Source organism: Ranitomeya variabilis, chromosome 1 (genome assembly GCF_051348905.1).
Source record: "Ranitomeya variabilis isolate aRanVar5 chromosome 1, aRanVar5.hap1, whole genome shotgun sequence".
In the NCBI taxonomy this organism is placed as follows: domain Eukaryota; kingdom Metazoa; phylum Chordata; class Amphibia; order Anura; family Dendrobatidae; genus Ranitomeya; species Ranitomeya variabilis.
Genome location: NC_135232.1, coordinates 283,061,349 through 283,086,476, shown reverse-complemented (window position 1 = coordinate 283,086,476; position 25,128 = coordinate 283,061,349). Strand labels below are relative to the sequence as shown.

At 41.6% G+C, this 25,128-nt stretch overlaps 1 protein-coding gene, 1 long non-coding RNA gene and 1 pseudogene across 4 annotated transcripts in view; 1 reads left to right on the top strand and 2 right to left on the bottom strand.

Moving 5' to 3' along the window:
* TTC28 (tetratricopeptide repeat domain 28) overlaps positions 1–25,128 on the bottom strand; it is an 806,054-nt gene that overhangs the window by 401,188 nt on the left and 379,738 nt on the right. For all 3 annotated transcript variants that reach the window (XM_077295116.1, XM_077295125.1, XM_077295135.1), the window contains one exon: positions 11,549–11,696. In XM_077295116.1, coding sequence (XP_077151231.1) covers positions 11,549–11,696 — 148 coding nt within the window. The remainder of the gene's footprint in view (positions 1–11,548; positions 11,697–25,128) is intronic.
* On the bottom strand, positions 15,758–21,474 carry LOC143793624 (nuclear cap-binding protein subunit 2 pseudogene; annotated as a pseudogene).
* The window catches only part of LOC143793933 (uncharacterized), a 32,710-nt gene continuing 29,314 nt past the window's right edge, over positions 21,733–25,128 (top strand). The window contains exons 1-2 of the long non-coding RNA XR_013220340.1: positions 21,733–21,841; positions 23,433–23,545. This is a non-coding gene — a long non-coding RNA (uncharacterized LOC143793933). The remainder of the gene's footprint in view (positions 21,842–23,432; positions 23,546–25,128) is intronic.

Here is a 25,128-nt window from a genome sequence, read left to right as displayed (position 1 = left end):
CATGGAATAAATGGCGCTATAACAATAAATAATAATAATAATATGAATTAAACTATGGAAATGCAGAAGCACAATCAAATTTGACCAACTGCAAATAAAAATGAATGACGTGGCATAAAATCATTAACAAATGGTGCACAACCTTTATAAAGGAGTCTAAAGCCAAGGTCACATTACCTGCAGGCCACTCCGATTTTTCCATAATGAGACAGGAGATGGCATTGGGTTTTTACATGTAGAGGGGATGGAGGAGGGAGGAGTTGTATCTCATGCGCCTCCCTTCTCCTCTCTCCCCTCTACATAGAATGTCGCAAGCACCAACTGTCATGGCCTGTCTCAGTAATGGAAACATCTGTCTTCACCGAGTGCAGATTTTACCTGGGATTTAGAATTTAAAAAATAAAAGATCGGTTTGGAAAATATATAATGAGATATGTTTGGTAAGATGTAATAAAAAGTTTTCTTTTTTTAATTTTCATATGTACTACTGATTTATAAATAACAATTATAACAACAATTCTGCTTTAAAAATTCTGTTTTTGAAAAAATGTACAGATTTGTGCTCCTGTTGCTAAAGAGAGAGCAATTCTGATCATTTTCGAGGGAGTTATTAATGCAGCTCGTTAAAATAAGGTGTCTTTCTTCTTTTTTTTTTTACAGAACTTTTTTATTTTCGTTTTTCTGCTTTCGTAAAGAGAAGCTGTCATAGTAATAATCTAGTCCAATCAATGTTATCGAGTAGGAGGGGCTAAGCAGACTGATATATCCTTTGTGAAAAAATATTTTGGTACAACTTTTATTATTTATTCATGTTAAAATCTGCCTTTCCTAGGCTTAGGAGTCTACTGGGCAGTCATACTCAGTGACCGGCAGTGTGTGTGTGCAGAAAGAGCTAGCAGTAGGACCGCCCACTGGACTCCTAAGCATACAAAGGCACAGGTCTAGAGAAATAAATTACAAGCTATAAAGAATCCCTACTCACACAGCTAAGTATTATTATTGTTATTTACTATTATAGCGCCATTTATTCCTTGGCGCTTTACATGTGAGGAGGGGTATGCATAATAAAAAACAAGTACAGTAATCTTGAACAATACAAGTCACAAGGAGAGAGGACCCTGCCCGCGATGGCTCACAATCTACAAGGGATGGGTGAGGAACAGTTTGTCTTTAAATTGGACTACATTATTAACCACAGGTTCCCTTTAATGACTATACAATGATCTTTCTCTTTATTTGTTATGTTCCCACTAAAAGACTTTAATGAATGCCAATTCCAATTAAACTCTTTCAAAATGGAATGCTTTATTAGGACATTCCAGTTACATGGTAATATAGAAAAAGTGCATTTTTCCCCAACAATGGTTCAGGGAGCAATGGACACAGAGAGGACAATTTGTAATGCGGCAACTGGCCTGGTTTATGGGTTTCAATTTCAAGATGCATTTCAATTATGTGGCACAGATGCTTAAAGGCTCCTTTGCTCCATGAAGGAAACTCTGCTGATCTTAAAGTCTGTCCTCGAAGACCCTTAACAAGCCTTGGCTCCTAAGGTATAATAGCTTAATGACAAATACAACAGTCGGGACTGCAATGATTGAACGTGCTCTACCTGCACATAAACAGAGTTCTCATTAACAAGTGACTTTTTAAGGGCCCATATGGGCTGTACAAAGCCACCCATGATATAGGGAAAGTACAAAAGTGAATTATGTGACAAATAATGGGTTATTCTTTTACCAAGAGATTGGAGGCAGAATTCATAAGGGGAGACCAAATTTTGTTCAGGCATAGAAATTCCTCGGACAAGCATGTACTTTATTATTTGCAATATGACAAATATTAAGGACAGATTATTTTTTTATCTTCTCCATTGCTATATAATGAAAAGAAAGTAAAGAGTACTTTTAATATAAGGTTGATCTTGTTGTGTATTGTTGATCACATGTTGTTTAGCAATATACTGTAGAATAGAATATAGAACATTTTCTAAAGATGTCTAGGAACCTGTGCTAAGAAATCCAATAAGTGTTCCCATTGGTACCGGTACTGTGGTGTAGGGACTGAGCGTAGTGAGAAGCGGCACCAATGGGAAATCAATACTTTGCTGATCCCATAAGGTAGGCATGTATAATGTCCATGTGGGGCTTAAGCCAGGCTCATACTAAACTCAATGATATATACCATAAACGTCATTCTGGAGTGTAAGGATAGGTAGATCTTCAAACTGATTCATCTACAGATCAATACATAATTGAGCCTAGTTTACGTCTTCACCGTTCTTTATTATTATTATTACTTTAAAGGCATTAGGATAGGGTTATTGCAGTTTACGGTTTAGGATTTATTGTTATAATATAGTTTACAAGTGATTAACAGTGTACGGCAGGCTCCACGTTCACTGTCCTGTATTAACCCCCATTCTGACACCGTGATGTTCTATTTCTGAACTTTTTTGTTTTCTTCCCCTTCTTGCAAGAGCCATAACTTATTAATTACACATCCACATAGCTATCTGCGGATTTTTTTTTTTTTAGTGAAGCTATTCATTTTACCACTTGATGTACTAAAAAACAGGAAAAAAAATTCCAAGTGCGGTACAGTTGAGCAAAAAAAATGCAATTCCGCAATAATTGTGCTTTCTCGGTTTTACAGCATTCATTGTGTAGAAAAAATTATCTAGAAATAAAATTCTGTAGGTCAGTACAATTACGGGGATCGCAAACATGTATAGTGCTGTACTATTATTATTATTATTTAACTGCTTTAAAAAATTGTAACAAAATAATTTTTGCTTAAGTCACCTGTAAAGATGGTCGGAGTGGACTCACTGCGCCATTGGCCGGGCTTAACCTGGAGGGGCATGAATAAGTGGCTACCTGGTCTTCACTTGATCCTCTGATGGTGAGGATAGGCTTGGGCTGTTATGGTAAATAGTTTCCACTCTAGGGTAGTGCACAGGTCTGCAGCGACTCAACTATGGGTTAAGTCAGGAATACGAGGTACAGAGAGCCAAGGATCAAACGGTGGTCAGACAAGGTCAGAGTACGAAACTGGGGTCAGGAGCAGAAAGATTTCACTGAACGATTAAACTAGCTGGGTTGGTAACAGGAGAGACTAATCAGGAAAACACCTAGACAGGAAACTAGAGGCGAACTGTAAATTAGAACCTAAGCTCAGGCAAGGAGTGTAGGGAGGAGCTGCCTAATATATCCCCTGCTGGCAGAGGATAGGCCAGGGATGCAAAACACAGCAGGGTTAAATTGCTGCAGGATCTGGCAGCAGGAAGATCCAGCACTGTTGGGAGGGCTGCAGGAGGCAACTCAGTGAGACAACCTGACACAAGGAGAAGCAAAGCAGTGACCGCAGTGTGTAGAACAGCGCTGAGAAGGCATGGGAGTTACTGGAGTGACATCGCCATTTTTGACACCTGCAACATTTTAACTTTGCTGTCAATGAAGCTGTGTGATGGTTATTTTTTTGAATGGTGAGCTGACACTTTCATTGACACCATTTTGGTGTAGATATACCGTAAGTTTTTGATCACTTTTAATTGCATTTTTTTGTGGTGTTGCAAAGTCCAAAAAGATGGCAATTCCGGCATTTCAAGTTATTTTTTTTACCAATTAATTAATTAATTTTAGATTTTTATAGATCAGACTTTTAGGGATGAGCGATACCACATTGGTTTGTTTATTTATTTTTACCTTATTTTTTAACTCTTTTAGGGGATTTGAACCTGCAATTGTCCAATGCCACAGTTTTCCAGTATATATAGTAATAAAAACCAAGGTCTCCTATGAAGCCAAGCTTAACAATGGTCTTCACAGAAGTACCATAATGGTGGTTCTTCAGCAAACCCCAAGGTACCATAAAGAGACTGACAGTGTGATTTCTGAGGTTAACAGCAGAAGGCAGAGCTTAGCTACACCCACTGCTGTTAGAGGCAGATGCAGGCTGAATAACATAGCCAGTGTCAGCACCCAATGATACAAGCTCAGCACCTGAATGAGCCTTTATGGTTTCTGTCTTCCACATTTTTGGACTATCCTAATGTATCTATATACTAAAATATATTGATTGATGCATAATAGATGGGTATGGACAATTGTAATAGCTGATAGTTTATGTAAGGCATAGTAAAGATCTGTCACACCGTTCCTGTTTTTGATAGCATCATCTCCAATGTAACTTTGGGGACATTTACTTAAGACTAATATTCATATGGCTTAGAGGGGTATTCTCAAGTTTGAAAGTTATCCCCAATCTATGGGATTGAGAATAACTTCACTATCACTAGGTGTCTGACCACCATGGCCCACAATGATCCCAAGAACGCAGCTCTAAAAAGTCCCTGCTTAATGGAGCGGAGGTCCATTATGCAGACTGCCGTTTCATTAATTTTTAATGTGATCACTGGAGATTGCTGAGTGCTGTGTTCTGCTGATCTTCGAACCTATTAGAATGAATGGCATGGCAATGCAAATAATCGACCTCTGCTCCATTCAGCCAGTTCAATCAGAGCCCCAGTGGTCACACCATTAGCAATCAGGAAGTTATCCCCTATCCTATGGATAGGGCATAAGTTTCAAACTGGAGGATACCCCTAATCCATTAATGTGTAGAGGGTCCTGCTGGCTACTGCAGATCAGCTCCTATTTGGCAGCTACACAATGAATGGAGTTTTGCAGTGCAGCTCCATTCAATGTGTTAGCATCTAGCTGCTGCCAGAGATTAGAACATTAGATCAGTGGGGGTGCCAGGTGTTGGACTCCTACCGATTTGATATTGGTGACCTATCCTATCAATACCTTTTGAGCAGACAACCTATCCCTCTATTGCATAAATATGGCACAGGAACTACCATAACTGTCCCCACAAAGATGCTTTTACACGTTTGCCATTTATAGCCTGTTTTACACAGGTAACAGATTTGTCAGTGCACATCGGCTGCCTTGTTCTTAGCAGTACAAGTCCTGCTTAGTCAGAGCAAACTATACATCTGACTGAGATCGGAAAGCAATGCTCGGACCGGCCAACAGTTATCCCAACCCGAGCCTAACAGCTTTATATATTTCTATGCAGCTATCACACTTGGGTCGGGAGACCTACCGGCCAGTCTGAGCCTTGGGTTCTGATCTCGGTCCAATTTTTATGGCCATCTGAATGCACCCTTACACAGGACGATGCTAAAAATGAAGACCTTTTGTTAAGTCCAAAAGTACATTCCACCCGATGAAGCATTTTCCTCACACACTGTGGGATCGGCAGCCTACTTAGAATGTGCAATTATCGGGAAATGAGCATTCCAATGAAGGCTCGTTTATGATAATCGTGCAGTGTAAACAGACCTTTAGTCACATTGTTTGCAGTAAGTCACAAAATGACAGATAGGCCTACAAAGGAGAAGGCGGTGGCACAGTTATGTACGTTGGGTAAAGCTAGGGTCCATATAGGGGAAAAGTTGTGGGCTGAGTCTGAATTCCTCCTGTCTCACAATGGTTTTAAGTTGAGGTGCACATTCAGGTTGTGTGATGATCCAAGTAGTCAGCAGCCCGGGAGTCACTACACAGGTGGCTGAGCGGCCTATGATTCTCTAGCAGAATGGCCATGCTTCTGTAGCCATAAAATAATAGAACTATACATCAGTCGACCCACAGTCTGCATCCGTACACTGGTGTGATAAATGGCAATAACAATAAATGAAGTGATCTCGGAAACAAAATAAATAAATGAGCAGAAAAGTAAATGATGTTCACAGTGATGAGATGAAGTGTGAGAGTTCACGCTGGCACAAATCATCTCTCTGGAGGCTCATGTTGTCACGGCAAACTTTTTTGGCAACAGAGATTTATGAGAAAGCCCAACATGAAAAGCTGAGCGCCGAAATCCATTAAATGTTCAACGAATTAAACATTGTCTAGTTAGCTTAAATGTCAAATGTAGCATTTATTTTCTTTCCTTATATTTGATGAGTTCTGGGTATAACGACATAGAATGTGTAAGAAATCTAACAAATGCTATCTCTTATCGGCAGCCTCCACTTCATCAATGCAGGATGGTAGGAGACAGGAATGAATTACCAGCAGTCTACTTAAGCAGTTGGGATAATGTATCAACCGATGGGTTAAAGTTGCTCCTACATCATCTGTGTCTAGGAAGGAAAGTCCTCTTTAAACTCTCAAATCCTACTTTCTTGTCTTAAAGGGCTGTTCACACAATTACATTATTTCCTACGAAGCACAGTAAATACATATGTATTGCTAATATTCAGACTAAGCATAACAAAGTTTCTTTCTTGTACCTCTCTGTCTTTATTTTTTATCTCCATCTGCACTTCTGTGCATTCAGATTCACATAGCTGAATGGGTGATCCTATTCTTATTTGCTAAACCTATACCCCCTTTTGAAAGTATCACGGCATGTTAATGCATTTTGTAGCCAGTCAAGAATTTTTCAATTCTTGTTTGAGGGATTTTCATCCATTCCTACTTGGAAAATTCTTCCAGTTCTGTGAGATTCCTTGGTCTTCTTGCATGCACTGCTATTTTGAGGTCAAGCCACAGATTTTCATTGATGTTCAGATCAGGGGACTGTGAGGGCCATTGTAAAACCTTCAGCTTGCGTCTTTTGAGGTAGTCTATTGTGGATTTTGACGTGTGTTTAAGATCATTATCCATTTGTAGAAGACATATTCTTTTCAACTTCAGCTTTTTTTATAGATGGTGTTATGTTTTCATCAAGAATTTGTTGAAATTTAATTGAATCTATTCTTCCCTCTACTTATTAAATGTTCCTTGTGCCATTGGCTGTAACACAACCCCAAAGCATGATTGATCAGCCCTCATTCTTAAAGGGAACCTGTCACCCCCAAAATCGAGGGTGAGCTAAGCCCACCGGCATCAGGGGCTTATCTACAGCATTCTGGAATGCTGTAGATAAGCCCCCAATGTATCCTGAAAGATAAGAAAAAGAGGTTAGATTATACTCAACCAGGGGCGTTCCCGGTCCGGTCCGATGGGTGTCGTGGTCTGGTCCGGCGCCTCCCATCTTCATCAGATCACGTCCTCTTCTGGTCTTTATGCTGCGGCTCCAGTGCAGGCATACTTTGTCTGCCCTGTCGAGGGCAGTGCAAAGTACTGCAGTGCGCAGGCGCCGGGCCTGTTTTACCTTTCCCGGCGCCTGCGCACTGCAGTACTTTGCTCTGCCCTCAACAGGGCAGACAAAGTACGCCTGCGCCAGAGCCGTAGCATGAAGACCAGAAGAGGACGTCATCCTATGAAGATGGCAGGCCCCAGACAGGACCGCGACGCCCACCGGATCGGACCGCCCGTCTAGGTGAGTATAATATAACCTCTTTTTCTCATCTTTTAGGATACATTGGGGGCTTATCTAAAGCATTACAGAATGCTGTAGATAAGCCCCTGATGCTGGTGGGCTTAGCTCACCCTCGCTTTTGGGGGTGACAGGTTCCCTTTAATGGTTGGCGAGATGTTCTTTTCCTGAAATTCTCTGCCCTTTTTTCTCCACACATAGCAGTGATCATTGTGGCCAAAAAGTCCTATTTTAACCTCATTGATCCACAGGACTTGTTTCCAAAATGCATCAGGCTTGTTTAGATGTTCTTTTGCATACTTCTGCTTAGAAGAACCTATGGCTGCAGTTTTTTGGCATAAGGCTAGAGAAGGCTGGATTTTTATAAAGCTGGGAAATTTGCATCACTTGGTCTTTCCTAACAATGATAGCGAGCAAGACATAACGTCAACAGGCTAATGAAGGACTGTTGCCCCACAAGGGAACTTGTAATTACTAGGCTGGACAGAGCTAAGCTGTGTTTGTTGCCTGCTGCTGACAGATCAGGGATGTTAAAATGCAAATGCTACTTTTTTGATTCATATGGCAGAGGATTATCTTCTGTTAAATGTATCAACAGAGCAGCATTTGACGTTTCACCTCTGCGGCAGTCAACAAACAAATCAACTCCTTTCAGCCTCTTTAAATACAGTCCCATCCTACAGTGTCTCATTCATCTCAGCCTCTATATACAGCCCCATCCTGCAGAACATCACTCCAGTCAAACACTATATACACAGCGACACCCTGCAGTACATCACTCCTCTCATCCCCTCTATATGCATCTCCATAGCACACAAGATAGACATCCCTATCCTAAAGAAAATCGTTCCTCTCAGCCCCACAATAGCAGTACATCACTCCTCTCAGCCCCTGTATATACAGCTCCTTTAGTATATTATTCCTCTAACCCCATCCAGCTCCACACTTCTCAGTCCTCTGTAAACATCCCCATCCTGCAGAACATCACTACTCTCAGCCCCTCTGTATATAGCCCCTTCCTGCAGTTTATCTCTCCTCTTAGTCCCTTTATAATTCTTTTAGCCCCACTATGTACAATCCCATCCTGCAGTACATCGCTCTCCTTAGTTACTGGCACACAGCTGTTTCCTGTTGTGAATTCTGCAATGCAATGAAGGAGACTGCACCCCTTCCCTAACATCATCCCTAACAAAAGGAGATCAGTCCCAGACACATGCCAGAGCATAGCTATGCTGGTAGGAAGCCAACAGGAGGGACTCCACTTGCTCATGATTGACCAGGAGCACTGGAACCAATGACCAATGGCAACTGTTGGGTAAATAGAGCCTAGGCGAGAATTATTTGGAGCACGATATGTACAACTACGGGTAGATTTAAAGGGAACCTGTCACCTGAATTTGGCGGGACCAGTTTTGGGTCATATGGGCGGGGTTTTCGGGTGTTTGATTCACCCTTTCCTTACCCGCTGGCTGCATGCTGGCCGCAATATTGGATTGAAGTTCATTCTCTGTCCTCCGGAGTACACGCCTGCGCAAGGCAATATTGCCTTGTGCAGGCGTGTACTACGGAGGACAGAGCATGAACTTCAATCCAATATTGCGGCCAGCATGGAGCCAGCGGGTAAGGAAAGGGTAAATCAAACACCCGAAAACCACGCCCATATGACCCAAAACTGGTCCCGCCAAATTCAGGTGACAGGTTCCCTTTAAAACGGAGTTATATTACTACAAAGGAAAAAATATATGTGTACATTATTATAAGACCATGTTGTGGTTTTGGAATACATTTTTATAATATCACTATAATTTCAGATGAGCTTGCAACAGCAGGTTGGTGTCTGACTCTAGATCCTCCCTCCCTCTTCTTTTGCCCCGTAGAACTTTTTAAGTACTATTACCATCGCCAAACTCATTAATGGGGAAGTCAGTATTCACTGAAGACAAATTTTACCTATGAATTGAGAAAATTGAGTCTAAAAAGTCATCCAGGAGGAAAAAGAAGCAGATTTCTCTGATAAAATATAATACAAAGTTTCTTATTTTGTGTACTACTGATTTTTGAAAAATTATTAAAATGACTATCAATCTTAAAGGAAATCCGTCACAATATTCCAAAATACAAACTGCATATGTTATTAAATAGATCTCTTAGACCCAATGGGCCTACTGTACTTGTACTACAAAACAATGTCAGAATTCCTATATATAAATCGCAATGAACATTTTAGGAATCCTGCTACGATGCGAATACTACGGTAATACTTAATAATAATCTTTATTTTTATATAGCGCTAACATATTACGCAGCGCTTTACAGTTTGTACACATTATCATCGCTGTCCCCGATGGGGCTCACAATCTAAATTCCCTATCAGTATGTCTTTGGAATGTGGGAGGAAACCGGAGTGCCCGGAGGAAACCCACGCAAACACGGAGAGAACATACAAACTCTTTGCAGATGTTGTCCAAGGTGGGATTAGAACCCAGGACTCCAGCGCTGCAAGGCTGCTGTGCTAACCACTGCGCCACCGTGCTGCCCTTAACTTGAATTAATACAGTCTGTGTATTAATTAACTATTAACAGAATATTGACTTCAGTGGGAATTAGAATGCAAATAACAATTTAGAAGTCGATTCAGCTTTGAGGGATTTCCCCAGTAACAGTCCAAAGCTTACCTGACCTCATGCATATGAATGAATGAATGATGCCATGCCGTTATATGACAGTGCTGTGCTCGCTATTGCTAGGATTCCCCTCTGTTATGCAGTCTTGCATAACAGTGGTAAAAGTCTCACATAAGTATGATACAGAATAAGAGTTAATGGCAACTGCGCTGCTTATCAAGCACAGTACAGTGGAATAAGCCATTAGTAACCATTAATACACATCCAGGTACATAATATACTGTTAGCCCCCCCGCGTAAACCTGAAAGAAATATAGCGTATAGGTTTTATCCAGTTTTTTCTGGTATGTTTGGTGCCTATTGTAACGGTTTTCTATTGGCTGTAAGCAGCTTTGCCGCTCTTTTTTTGAATATATAAACACCTGTTTTGTGGTATCTGGTCATTCTGTCAGCGGAAGAAGATAAAGAAGACCCCACCCTCCCTCCCCTGAATTCTTGTAATTTTACTGTCGTGTAGTTTACTTGTGGGAAAATCACCCATGTCTGGGTGGATTGGTTTATTGGAAAAGTTTGGTACTTTGGTTTTATAATTTATGGAGTTTATTTATTGGTGATTAATTAATTTATGTAACCCTAAATAAACTACACGGCCATTTTTATCCACAATTAAAGCGTTTTGTGTTTTTATTGTATGAATGGGTTCTATGAGGCCATGTACAGGAGAAATAAAGCAATGAATAAGAAGATAAAATGAGAGCGAATGGGGAGAATACAGAATTTCAGTAAAGTGCAGGATAGTACAGTGTGTGAGTGTATGTGTGACAGTGTGTGAATGTGTGCATGCATGAGTGTGTATGTGTGTGTGTGTGTGTGTGTGTGTGTGACAGTGTGTGAATGTGTGTGTGTGTGTGAGTGTGTCTGTGTGAAAGTAAGAGAATGTGTGTGTGTGTGAAAGTGTGTGAATGTGTGTATGCATGAGTGTGTATGTGTGTGTGAAAATGTGTGAATGTGTGTGCGTGTGAGTGTGTCTGTGTGAAAGTAAGAGAATGTGTGAGTGTGTGTGTGTGTGTGTGTGAAAGTCCGTGAATGTGTGTGTGTGTGTGTCTGTGTGAAAGTAAGAGAATGTGTGAGTGTGTGTGAAAGTGGGTTAATGTGTGTATGCGAGTGTGTCTGTTGTGAAAGTGTGTGAATGTGTGTGTGTATGTGTGTGCGTGTGAGTGTGTCTGTGTGAAAGTAAGAGAATGTATGTGTGTGTCTGTGTGAAAGTCCGTGAATGTGTGTGCCTGTGTGTCTGTGTGAAAGTCCGTGAATATGTGTGTGTGTGTGTGTGTCTCTGTGAAAGTAAGAGAATGTGTGAGTGTGTGTGAAAGTGGGTTAATGTGTGTATGCGAGTGTGTCTGTGTTGTAAAAGTGCGTGTATGTGTGTGTGTGTGTGTGTGCGTGTGAGTGTGTGTCTATGTGAAAGTGCGTTAATGTGTGCGTGTATATGAGTGTGTCTGTGCGAAAGTGCATGAATGTGTGCGTGTTTGTTACTCACTACTTTAAACTGGACCATATGGATGACTGCTATAGAGGTTCCTACTACTTACCTCTCATTGGGGATTTCATTGCAGCCTCCACCATTCCAAGCAATAGTTGTAAACTTTTTGGATCTTGCGCCAACCCAGATGCAAATGCAGCCAGGGCATCTGCATGGCGACCAAGATACTGGAGGGCAACACCCTGTCTGAAGTATGCCTAGAAAGAAAGAAACAGACTGTCAGCAAACTAAAGCATGTAGGACATGTAGAATGGAAGTATTTTTAAAATCAGTAAATGACGGATAATAATTAAGGTGTCCGCCTCCAGTAGACGTATATGCCCGAACATGATGCACGTCAGAGAGCACAGTTGCTCTGTCAGCACCGGTGTAATTTATGGCCCCACCAGTGCATACGTCGGAATCTTATTTTGTGGGGGGTTCAGACGTAGGCCCTGACATGGTCACTGCACGGGCGCCTAAACACAATGTGAAAGCACCCTAAGAAAGACAAATCTGTAAGAAGCTTCTGAGTCAGTGAAAAGGGGCAATACCCGCAGTGTAAATGGATGTGGCTTATCAATCACAGCAGACCTCATACATCGTAACTCATAAACATCTGATATCAGAATTTTACCAAACAAAATGTCAGCAAACATATGGCTGGATACGGACTTTATGTATTCCATTTCCAACATCCTGATTGGGTCTCTAGGTTTTTATAGCCGTTGTAAGAGTCAAATAATGAAATGTTTTGTAATCTGTGTTTGACCTTGACTTGGATGGCCTGATACATAACATTATAGCGGTTGTGCAATACAAATCTATTGTCATCCCTTTCCAGCTTTATATATGTGAACAAATGGAGTAGTTCACTTGAATCTGACATTTATCAGCTCCACCTTCAATCAATAATAGTCCATATAAATTCAGTATGAGCCCGGGTCAGTTACTATACTTCAATCTTATCAGTGACCTTACTGACACCTTCACAGACCATCTCTGCTATTAAAAGGACGGTGGCAGATTCATGTGACACTGTTGCCCTTTCATGGAATCGTATTGAGTGACATCATAAAAGTCTCCCTGTCCTTAATTACTCTGTCCTCTAAGATTTATTTAATACGGTCTATACTGCTGAAGAAACTATTGTGCTCATTCCTGCCATCCCAAAGTGATGCATTCATCCCGACGTCTGTCTGCCAGCCAGCTCTGATCTAATATTTATTCACCGTACATTGCTTAGTATGAAAAACTAGAACAAATCAATACAATGAACCAAAAGCGTAATAACTGCTATGATCCCCGGGTAGCGCTTTACTTCTTCATCATAGTCGTAACTTTGCAATCAATGTTAATCAAGCATCTACAGACTTTGCAGCTTTTATTTTGCGTGCAATACAAAATAGAGTAAAATTCGTAGCTAAGGATAAGTAGGAACATTTCAGTATACAGTGTAGATGTGGCCATCAATGCCGGCCCTAAGGGGACCCCAAAGCGCCAGTCTGCCAATCAGTGTCACTGTGTCCGATCCAATTGTGCTCAGACAGGTAAGCCGAGACTAATAAGATACGCGGCCGGTGTGGAGAGAGACAGTATTCGGTATATTGCTTTACAATAGAAACTGCAGGCTTTAAATTGCATGAGCAATAAGATAAGCGAGCATAATGTATGTATCATGAGAATAGCTAAGCCTGGACCTACTGTGCCTACACAATGCCAGTGAAGACCATACCATCTGCATTATTATATTTCCAATCTCTTAATCTTAAAAAAGTTCTAGCGGTAAATAATTAGCCAACAATACAAACAATAGAATATATAACAATACACTATATACGTATTGGCTGAGAAAACTGAGCCCGTCACATGAAATAAGGTCTTGATGCAAAAATCAGGTTTCTGCATCCTGCTGTAAATATACTGATTTTCCTCCAGATTCAGCATTGAACTATAAAGGGGTTGTCCAGGACTTTCACGCTGAAAGGCTATCCTTAGGGTATGTCATCAATATCTGATTGGTTGAGGTGTGACACCCGGCGCCCCCAATGATCAGTAGTAGGAGAGGAATTACATTGGTTAGTCTACTGCATAGTGTCCGAGGCCGGGTACTACACATCTACCCCTTATCGATTAGAATAGGGAGCGGATGTGCAGCCCCCACTATACAGATGACGAAGCAGTGCTGTGCACCACTGTCTGGCGCCACCGGGGGGTGGCATGTGTCGACCTCACGGAACAGACACTGATGACCTTTCCTAAGGATAGGCATTCAACAAAAAAATCCCACAAGTCCCATGCGTACATGATGAAGGCTGTTTCTCGTGCTGATGGAACAGGATCCAGAAAGATCCAGATTTTTTACACAACACAGCGGACAGAATTCACATGAAGCAGATTTGCTGCAGATTTTTCCGCTCTTCTTCACTTGTTACCTGCAAATTTTGTGGCACTGGGTGAAATCCGTAATAAATTCTGCACAATGACTTGCTGTAAATTGTAAAAGCTGTGCATTTTCGGAACCATAGATTTTTGCCATCTCAACAACTTAGCAATAAATCATCTTATCAATATTCAGGAGGTGGTGTAACATACAACATATAACGAAGAAAGAATAAACTGAAAACGTCTTATTTTTTCTCTGTAAGAAACTTTTTTTGCCGAGTTCCATCTGACACATGATATGGCATTTATTAGACAAGAGACCTGGGGGCTGTAGTCGCTGCAGACCAGGGTGGATAAAAATCAATGTTTTTTTAAAAAAATCAAAAAAATCAGATTTTTTTGATTTAAATCGGATTTTTTTGATTTAAATCGGATTTTTTTCAATAAACTGCTTTTTGAGGAAAATATTTTACCATCCAAAGGTTCTTCCATCATGAGATAAAGCTGAGTTGTTTAACTCAGTAGAATAAAGGCTGTATATGTGTAACATTCACAATGCCATGCTCTTCCAGAGGTTTCTGTAGGATGCTGACTATCCAACAAGTTTGGGCATGTCAACTGAATGGAAAAAGAAACTAAACCAAAAGAAAGTGAAACCAAGCTAGAAGTGTGGAATTAAAGGGGCAGTATGAACAAAATGTGGAGGCTATTAATAGTTTATACAATTAAGACATGCTGCTTTTAAACACCTACCTATTGCCATATAGTAAAACAAAAAAGATTTTTACTTACTTTGGGGTCCCCCCCTCACCCTGGCGTTAGATCGTTGCCCCTAGTTTCGTCCGTGTAACTATGGGCGCACATGCGCACTGCTCTCACTTCTCATTTTAATCGTGATTTATATTAAAAAAAACCTTTTGATTTAAATCAGTGATTTAAATCATGATTAAAATCATGATTTAAATCGATCCGATTTAAATAGAAAAAAATCTTTTGATTTAAATCGTGATTTAAATCATGATTTAAATCGGCGTGATTTAAATCAATCCACCCTGCTGCAGACATGACCTCAGTAGGTGCCATAACTCTGCTGACGCTCACAGACCGGAGAGCGCTGCCCCAATGCTGTATTGATCCTTCATCTCGTTCAGCTCTACAAGAGATTACAGAGATCAACCTAACAATGTGAAAAATGTATCCCATCATAACTCATGAATAACCACATCTCAATATTCGGGGGAAGGAAAACTAATAAATGCTCCATAGTAATCACAATAAAAGTCCCATGCTTTATCTCTGCTGGGCAGAAGGAAATGCACAACTAGTTCTATTCTGAGGGCAAGCAGCGTTGGGAAGGTATTTGCCACAGTTTACATGGAGGCCCAACACCTGCATGGGCTTGGTAGGACCCTGTACTATCATTCATCTCATCACGGTACTTCAGTTTACTCCTATAACTAAAAACACAATTAGATCAAATATTTTATTATATTTATGGCTTATATAAGATAAGGAATGACATTAAAGGGGCACTTACACTGCAAGACAATCGTGAACAAGTGTTATTAACAATGCTCATTTCACGATTATCATACCATGTAAACAGGCTGCCGATCACCCAATGAACGAGAAATGCGCTAGCTCATCAGGTGAAATGATCTGTTGTACAGCACAACAGATCATGGTTCTCAGCCGTGCATCCTCCTGTGTAAACAGGACTCGCACGTTAGTGGCAGAACGTTTTGAGACTGTCTTACTGATCTGAATGTGGCTGGCAGAGATCCATGAACATGAGGCAACCACGTGCCGAGGAGTAGAGACAGCCACGTGCCAAGGTGTAGAGACAACCATGTGCCAAGGTGTTGAGACAATAACGCAGGGTATGTGCACACAACTTGGTCAGGAGGATCCATTCTGAAATCCTCCTAAAAAAAAATGAACAGATCAATTTCTATCAAATGACTTGCTGTACATATATTCAGTTTCCAAAGGCACTAAACCATTAAAAGAAGTCAGGTGACCATTATTCAGTCATTTTCTTCTCTGAAGTCACTCTTGTACTTTACGATACAAGGCAAATGGATGTCTCTAAGAACTACCGAGAGACAAAAACGATGAAAAAGTGCTCAGGAGATAACTAAGAAAATGGAAAAAAAACACTACAGGAAAAAAAAGCTTCTCATAGAAATCACTGGTTAAAGACCAAACTCCTGTTGGACGTCTTGGAAAGATCTTCAGTTTTTCAAAATGTCTGTACAATTTTACCATAACCACCTCTTCCTGCATCATAATCCTGGCGGTACTCATCTCTAACCTGACCACCCGATTTCCCACGTCCGTACTGTCTATCTTCTTTAAATCCTGCATCCCAGTCTGTTCTGATGATTCTGTCATCTAGATGTGCACCATTAATAAACCTCATGGCTTGCTCTGTATCTGCCCTGGTGTAGTATTCAACAAAGCAGAACCCACACGCCGTCTTCTTAACATATCGAGGCCCATGACCATTTTCGTCACATCTCTGCTTTTACTGAATAAGGCCGGCGTCACACTTGGCGTAAGACAATACGCCACGTATTATACGTCCGTACTACGGCCGTAATACGGAGAAATGTTCCCAAAATAGTGATCCGTACTCAGGGTGTGTCAGCGTATTTTGCGCATGGCATCCTCCGTATGTAATCCGTATGGCATCCGTACTGCGAGATTTTCGCGCAGGCTTGCAAAACCGACATCTAATGGATTTATGTGCTCAAATGTTCATTAAAACATATATACAATATATATATATATATATATATATATGTCATTGAGACACACATATATATATTCTGTATTTAGATTTCATTCAGCGCGATATCTGTGAACAGCCGGTAATTCAATTGCCGGCTTTTCATTTCTCCTGCACAAACCCGACAGGATATGAGACATGGTTTACACACAGTAAACCATCTCATATCCCCTTTTTTTTTGCATATTCCACACTACTAATGTTAGTAGTGTGTATGTGCAAAATTTCAGCGCTGTAGCTGCTGAAATAAAGGGTTAAATGGCGGAAAAAATTGGCGTGGGCTCCCACGCAATTTTCTCCGCCAGAGTGGTAAAGCCAGTGACTGAGGGCAGATATTAATAGCCAGGAGAGGGTCCATGGTTATTGGCCCCCCCGTGGCTAAAAACATCTGCCCCCAGCCACCCCAGAAAAGGCACATCTGGAAGATGCGCCTATTCTGGCACTTGGCCACTCTCTTCCCACTCTCTGTAGCGGTGGGATATGGGGTAATGAAGGGTTAATGCCACCTTGCTATTGTAAGGTGACATTAAGCCAGATTAATAATGGAGAGGTGTCAATTATGACACCTATCCATTATTAATCCAATTGTTTGAAAGGGTTAAAAAACACACACACACATTATTAAAAAGGAATTTAATGAAATAAACACAGCGGTTGTTGTAATAATTTATTGTTCTCGCAATCCATTTCCAGGCCCTCGCTTGGCAAAATAATTAACGCACAAGATACATACCTTCTGATGTCAGATCACGTCCCACGAAGTAATCCATCTGAAGGGGTTAACTAATATTACAGGCACGAGCTGCGATAAACCACTCGCTCGTGCCTGTAATCCCCGGGTGCTGAAAGGAAAGCTGGATCTGTACTTACATTGAGTCGCGGTGAGGCGCCCTCTGGTGGATGTTCTCATGAACTGCAGCCTGGGAACTTTTTCCCACGCTCCAGGTCATATGAGGACATCCACCAGGGGGCGCATCACCGCGACTGAAGGAAATGTAGATCAATGACCTACATTTCATTCATTCGCCGGGGGATTACAGACACGAGCACCGCTGCATTTAGAAGGGCTCCTGCCTGTAATATTAGTTAACCCCTTCAGATGGATTACATCGTGGGACGTGATCTGACATCAGAAGGTATGTATCTTGTGCGTTTATTATTTTGCCAAGCGAGGGTTTGCAAATGGATTGCGAGAACAATAAATTATTACAACAACCGCTGTGTTTATTTCATTAAAATCCTTTTTAATCATGTGTGTGTGTGTGTGTGTGTGTTTTTTAACCCTTTCCTACAATTGGATTAATAATGGATAGGTGTCATAATTGACGCCTCTCCATTATTAATCTGGCTTAATGTCACCTTACAATAGCAAGGTGGCATTAACCCTTCATTACCCCCATATCCCACCGCTACAGGGAGTGGGAAGAGAGTGGCCAAGTGCCAGAATAGGCACATCTTCCAGATGTGCCTTTTCTGGGGTGGCTGGGGGCAGATGTTTGTAGCCAGGGGGGCCAATAACCATGGACCCTTTCCTGGCTATTAATATCTGCCCTCAGTCACTGGCTTTACCACTCTGGCGGAGAAAATTGAGCGGGAGCCGACGCCAATTTTTTCCGCCATTTAACCCTTTATTTTAGCAGCTACAGTGCACAAATTTTGCACATACACACTACTAACATTAGTAGTGTGGAATATGCAAAAAAAATGGGGATATGAGATGGTTTACTGTATGAAAACCATGTCTCATATCCTGTCGGGTTTGTGAAGGAGAAGGAAAAAGCCGGCAATTGAATTACCGACTTTTCACTAACACCGCTGCGTATTTCTCGCAAGTCACACTGCAGGTCCGTGTGGAATCCGTATTTTTCTCGCCCCCATAGACTTTCATTGGCGTATTATTTGCGCAATACGCTGACAAACGCAGCATGCTGCGATTTTGTACGGCCGTAGAAAGCCGTATAATACTGAACCGTAATATACGGCTAATAGGAGCAGCCCCATTGAGAATAATTGTGCCGTATGTAATGCGAGTTTTACGGACGTAGTTTCTGCGCTCTTACGTCCGTAAAACTCGCCAGTGTGACGCCGGCCTAATTCGTAGATTTGCTCCTCTGTGGTGTAGAATGACAGATTTCCAACATATAAAGTGTAGCCCTGCTTCAGGAGCCTCTCCTGATTGTCTCTGTTACCCTTGAAGTGCTGGTCCCGATACGAGCTCAGCTCCATGTAAGAATCACTCTTCAGGGCGCTGAACAATGCTGCTAGTGCCTCCTCCACCAACAACCCCGCAAAAAGTTTAAACTACTAAAGTAAAACTAATAAGAAGCTTATTTTAATGTGGGCTTGCAGTAAAATCCGCTTTGAAATTTTTGTTAAAATTTGTCTGAATTAACCCTAAAGTGGAAGAGGTCATGAATGCTTAGCAGTCTCTACAATAGGTTATGGGTTGTTTGCTTACTGCCTAATAGTTCACACCTTCCATAAACTACAACGGACTGAGCCGCGAACACCAAAGGCCACATGTCTAAGTCCTACTGGTTTCTGGAGTGCAAAACTGGTCTAGAGACCCCCATTCTTCTGATATATGAGGTGCCCAGAGATGTCTACACAGGGCATCATTAGTACTTGCCAGTCCCTGCTCCTCAGGTGTTGCCACTGCTTTCCTGTATGTGGCTGCCAACATATACTGTAGTTAATTAGTCAGACAAGCATTTCTCTGTCCATATGGTTGGGGGCCGCATAGAATGGCATTGTGGGCTGCAGGTGGCCCCCGGGCCGCAGTTCGTGCATCCCCGCCTTAGAATGAATTATTCACATGAAGCAGATTTTGTTGCAGAAATCTGTTGCAATATTATCCAAGTGTGTCACAGGAACGCGACATCTGTGGACTCAGACAATGGAGAAGATGGAGAAATTAAATTTTCCATCTTCTTCACACCTGTAATATGATACTCTCATGAGAAAGCATCGGATCACAGGAAACTGACACTCGGTTCAGACATAGATCAAAGTCTGATTCAAGGTCATTAGTATAACTGCCCCGATTCTCTCGTGTGAGAGAGTCAACGCTCGTGTAACCCCGGCCTCAGAGTGACTATTACGTGGCACATGTCCATGTGCAGCTCCATCCTCACAGGTCCTAATATATGAATGAATCCATTGTAGTAACCATTCTTTTCCATGAGAGAGCGCCTCCATTTGTGGTGACCTGTACTACAGCTGCATCTCGCATCCCAGATTAGGCAGGAACAGCTGCTACAATATCTCATATATCTGTTATCATTATCGTAGTCTGTTTTCCGTGAGTCGAGCACCCATAGTCTAGTGGAAACCCCACAAACATGGCATTAGTTAAAATCAGAGGAGACAAGGCACATTTGTGAACATAAATATCTAATCTACTTTCCATTAGCAAACAGTGATTGGAGGGCAATTTCTAATTAATTGGATAGAAGACAGAATTTATTCCATTAACTGCCATTACTATTGTGCAGCTCTTAAGCCAGAATGAAACAAAAGTGAGGAATCGGGCCAGAAAATTACATTTGCAGCGCTCGGAAATCTAAACAAAGACAAGCGAATTTGCCTTGGTTAAACAGATGGACACAAATTAAATACTGCAGCTAATGAAAAGTGATGCGCTCTTTGAACTTTGACACACACGGCGGCATTTGCCATACTGTCTGTCGCTGTCTGACATCAAACTCTTACTATTTCACAGCACAATGTAGGCAAATCTGCTGCTGTCATCTGCCATGAGATCTTTCATGCCCCTACAGCAAGGTCCAAGTTGTACTGCAGGAATGATCTAAGCAGACATTCCAGCCAGGGAGAAAACAAGGTCCTAATGTCTTCAGATGTCAGAAGTATAAGGAAATCCTGCACACCTGCCCATGGACCGGCATGCTGTGTTGTACACTATCGCAAATTATCCAGTTGCTGCAGACGTGTCAGTTATCATTCTCATTATTCTGGGAAATATGATGATGACTGACACTTCTGGCGTTTCAGCAACTGAGGTCTGAATTCTAAGTCGCGTATAAGTCTATTAATAGGGTTTGCAGGCTTGTTTGTATAAGGCTGGGGTCACACTTGCGAGTGCAATACAAGAAACTTGCGCGAGTCTCTCCCATCAGTACCCGGCCGGCACTGCCGCCGGCACTCGGGATCGGAGCATGCGGCTGTATAGAAATACATGCAGCGTAACGCTCCGGTCCCGAGTGCCGGCGGCAGTGCCGGGTATTGATGCGAGAGACTCGCGCAAGTTTCTCGTATTGCACTCGCAAGTGTGACACCAGCCTAAGGAACATTATCACATGTGAACTAACAATCTAATGAACGGGCTTTCCAGGCTTTTGTAAGGACCTGTTCAGACATCATAGCTGTTCTTTTAAGCAAAAAAAGGAGCGATTTTTCATCAATGTTTTGGATCCATTTTTCATCAGGATTTGGTTCCTGTTTTAGATTTTAGCATAAGTACTCGGTCAGTGTGTCCGTTTTTATCATCAGTACTTGGTCAGTGTGTCCATTTTTACTATCAGTATTTGGTCAGTGTGTCAGTTTTTACCATCAGTATTTGGTCAGTGTGTCCATTTTTACCATCAGTATTGGGTCAGGGTGTCCATTTTTACCATCAATATTTGCCCAGTGTGTCCATTTTTCTCATCAGTACTTGGTCAGTGTGTCCGTTTTTACCATCAGAGTTTGGTCAGTGTGTCTGTTTTTACCACCAGAACTTCGTCAGTGTGTCCATTTTTATAATATCTATACTTGGTCAGTGTGTGAGCAGGTTGCGGGATGCAGTAACGCATAGGAGACATTGCAAGGGTTAAGATAAACTTTACTGTAACAGGGATATACTCCACACAGGGAGGAAGGAGGGTTGAGGGAGGTAGTATTAACACTTTCAATGTACTGAAGGAGGTAATGAGGACGGAGAATATAGAAAAAGTTCAATATTAGTAAACTTATCAGTCCGCCGGCTTCAGAGTGAAGAGTCTCAGATGCGTGTGGAGGTGCCAACACAGTCAGCACGGGATGGATGCGGAGCAGGCCTATAAGTGTTGGTGTAATGGTTTCAGGCGGTGACGATGAGTCCTCGATGTCTGCCTCGGGGTCCTGAGTAACAGGGAGAAGATCAGTCCTTTGTACTGCCGGAGCTGGACAGAGCCCGGCAGAAGTAAGCGGGTGAGTAAGGTTAAAGATCTCGATAAGTCACCCGGTTTCTTTTAGGCGGCACGCACGCATTATACAGTGGCCCGTGACGTAGAGTTATTTGGGCATTACGGGCCAACGGGAGGAAAACGGTTCTCCGGTCGCAGTCTTTGTAGAGAGCAGCCAGAACAATGTAGCGCAGTCCTATGTTGTCACGGTGCTCAGAGGAAGGAGTGCCTACATTCCCCTGCCGCGCGCTGCGTCTTCCCGACATGTCTGTCTGCCGTTTTGCGCTCTCTGCCCTTTTTATCATCACTCCACCTCCTGCTGTCAAGTGCAAAGGTTGGTTCGGGTCTCTAAACTTTCCCCCAGACAACAAAGGCGACAGTCCTGACAGTTCCAGCCAAAGTGTGAAAAAGGTACCCCCGATCCGGGCTCTCTTCTTACAAGTGTATGTGTTATTACCACCACTACTTGGTCAGTGTGTCTGTTTTTAATATCAGGGTTTGGTCAGTATATCCGTTTTTACCATCACTACTTGGTCAGAATGTCTGTTTTTACCATCAGTATTTCATGAGTGATTTTCTGAAGTAAATGGACATGTCTCCATGCTTTTTTTGAGGCCACTCAATCCGCAAAAAAAACCATGAACATGTAAACATCCCCATACACTTTAATGGGTACATATTCTATCCGTAAAGAATGTGGATAGAACACATACATGAAAAACGGATGTCTGAATGAGGCTTAGGGGCACGTTCACATGAACATATTCTCAGTCCGAGTGCTGTCCTTGTGGAAAATAGAATACGGACCATCCAAAGATCAATTTTAATCAATGTATTACATTACACTATCTTCTTTCTACAACGATCAACAGTTGGTTCAGAAAAGGATAACACGGACATGTGAACAGCGACATGATCACAGACATAAAGTGAAAAACAGATGTCTGAACGATGCCTAAATTTGAACAGTCTAATATTCTGTAACTTTCCTGGGGTATCAGGTAACCCCTGCTGACAATTAGCGGACACGTATTTACTGCTAAGTTCACATTCTGTCCAAGACGGGAAAAAGACCTAGGAGACTGTTTCTTTTGGCTCATACAGAACACGACCACTGCAGCCGAACAGTGGCCACTTATTGGCTTCAGCGGTCACCTGGTGGAGACTGAGACTAGTAGGGGACACCAACACCAGTATTAGCTTCCATGGCCAAGTTAATTCTGCCACTAAAGCCTATTTCACATACAGAGGCATATTTTGTCGTCTGTAATACTCTGACCCACCCCTGGTATTGTTCCACAGTAGTGGTCTTAGTCCATAATAGGGGTCTAATGGATCTAGGTTTGATCTAGTACATTTCTCACTTTCCATTGGTAAAGTCAAATAAGTTAGAATACTAATATCATTTTTAATTATATTAAATATTAGGTCTATTCGGAGGTCATCCCCACTATGATCTTATGATGTCTTCGAGCACCATTTCTTTACTTTTTACTTAATTTTCTTGAAAGTCAATAAAACCTGATAAATCCTAAATATTAGGTCTATGCTTAGCAAGATCATGAAACCTGAATGCATTATATGCTTAAAGAGTAACCATCATTCTCTTTTTCCAGAAATCAACAGTAGACATGAAAATAAGAAACTTTGTCATACATCTTATTGGAGAAATCTGGTTTTTTTTTCACCCCTGGACTGATCTATCATTCTCAAAATTCTCCATTCACAGGTAAATATAGTAAATGGATACAGATTTTCCCACTACTGAGATGTGTGAATGTGCTCTTATACATTGCACGTATATCAACTTATGCTCCGGCTCATTTCTTTGGTTTTGCTGTAGTTTCTTGTACTTTGCATAAACAGGGGTGTGGTCCCCCTTTTGAGCTCAGCATTTCATTTGTACAGCTTCCCATGGATGGGTATCTGAACAGTTGCCCTTATTCACACTGAGGTTGGCTGACACAAGGTAAGGTTATAATGCTAGAGGATAGGGCCCTCATGATTGGGTGCACCTTGTCGTGGTGAAAATAATGTTAACTAAGTACCTATGCTATTTTATTTACATTGCTACTCGCTTACTTACTATAGGGTACATGCTCATTTGGTTTTTATCTTAGGTTTTATCTGTTAAATGGTCACAGTGTGAATGCGCTCTTACACTTTGCAGGTATATCAACTTATGCTCCAGCTCATTTGTTTGGTTTTGAGATAGATGCCAGTTGGTGCTATTCTATGGAGAACTTATACTGTCATTTCAAGAGAACGTGCAGCAGAATGTCTGTGTTTGCATCTACCTCCTCCATAGAATTTTAAAGGCACTAACCGTCATCTATTTCAATAATGGGGAAATCTGCCTTCACTGAATACAAATGTTACAGATTTTACCCATGAACTGAGAGTGAAAGATCAATCCAAGAGGTGAAAGAAGCAGATACCTGTGTACTATCGTTTATGAAGTAAAAATTAAAAAGGCTTCTTTTTAAGTGCAATCTTTAAAAGACGACAAAGGGATTTGTTATTGTAAACTGTATTTTATTAGCTAGCCCGAGTGTGTGAACTGAAATCTGCGAAGGAAGTCGAGAGGAATAAAGCACTGTCATGTGAAGAAGGCCTTAGTCACTTTCTATGTAACTCTATAGTGTTACACCAATACAAAGTTTTAGGCTATGTGCACACGTTGCAGATTTGACTGTGGAATTTTCTGTGCAGATTCTAAATTTCTTGGCAGAAAACGCAGGTCAGAATCTGCGCCTTTTTTTGTTATGTGCACACGTTGCAGATTTTTGTGCGGATTTCTTCCTTTTCTTACCCCTGCAGATTTCTATTATGGAATGGGTGCAGAAACGCAGCAGATCTGCAAAAAGAATTGACATGGTCCTTTTTTGAATCTGCTGCGTTTCCTGTGCTGATTTTTCAGCACCATTGGCAGAGCAATTTTTTTTGGCCATTGATTTACATTGTTCTGTAAATCACTTGCAGATCTGCAGTGTTTCTGCGCAGAAAAAAAAGCTGCAGATCTGCAGGAAATCCGCAACGTGTGCACATACCCTTAGTGTCCACTATATAGTATAACTTCTTTTACTGTTGTAGGATACCAGAGTTTGCTCTGCAAACAGGCAGTGTCGGACTGGGGTGCCAAGGGCCTGCTGGTAACCAACTCCAGGGCCCCACTTTTCAGCTACATGCAAATGTGACATTATCATCAATCACAAATTTATATAACAATGATCTGGGTAGATTGTTAAATGAATAAGATGCTGCCTGTGTCTGTACATAGTGACTAGTGATGAGCGAAGATACTCGTTACTC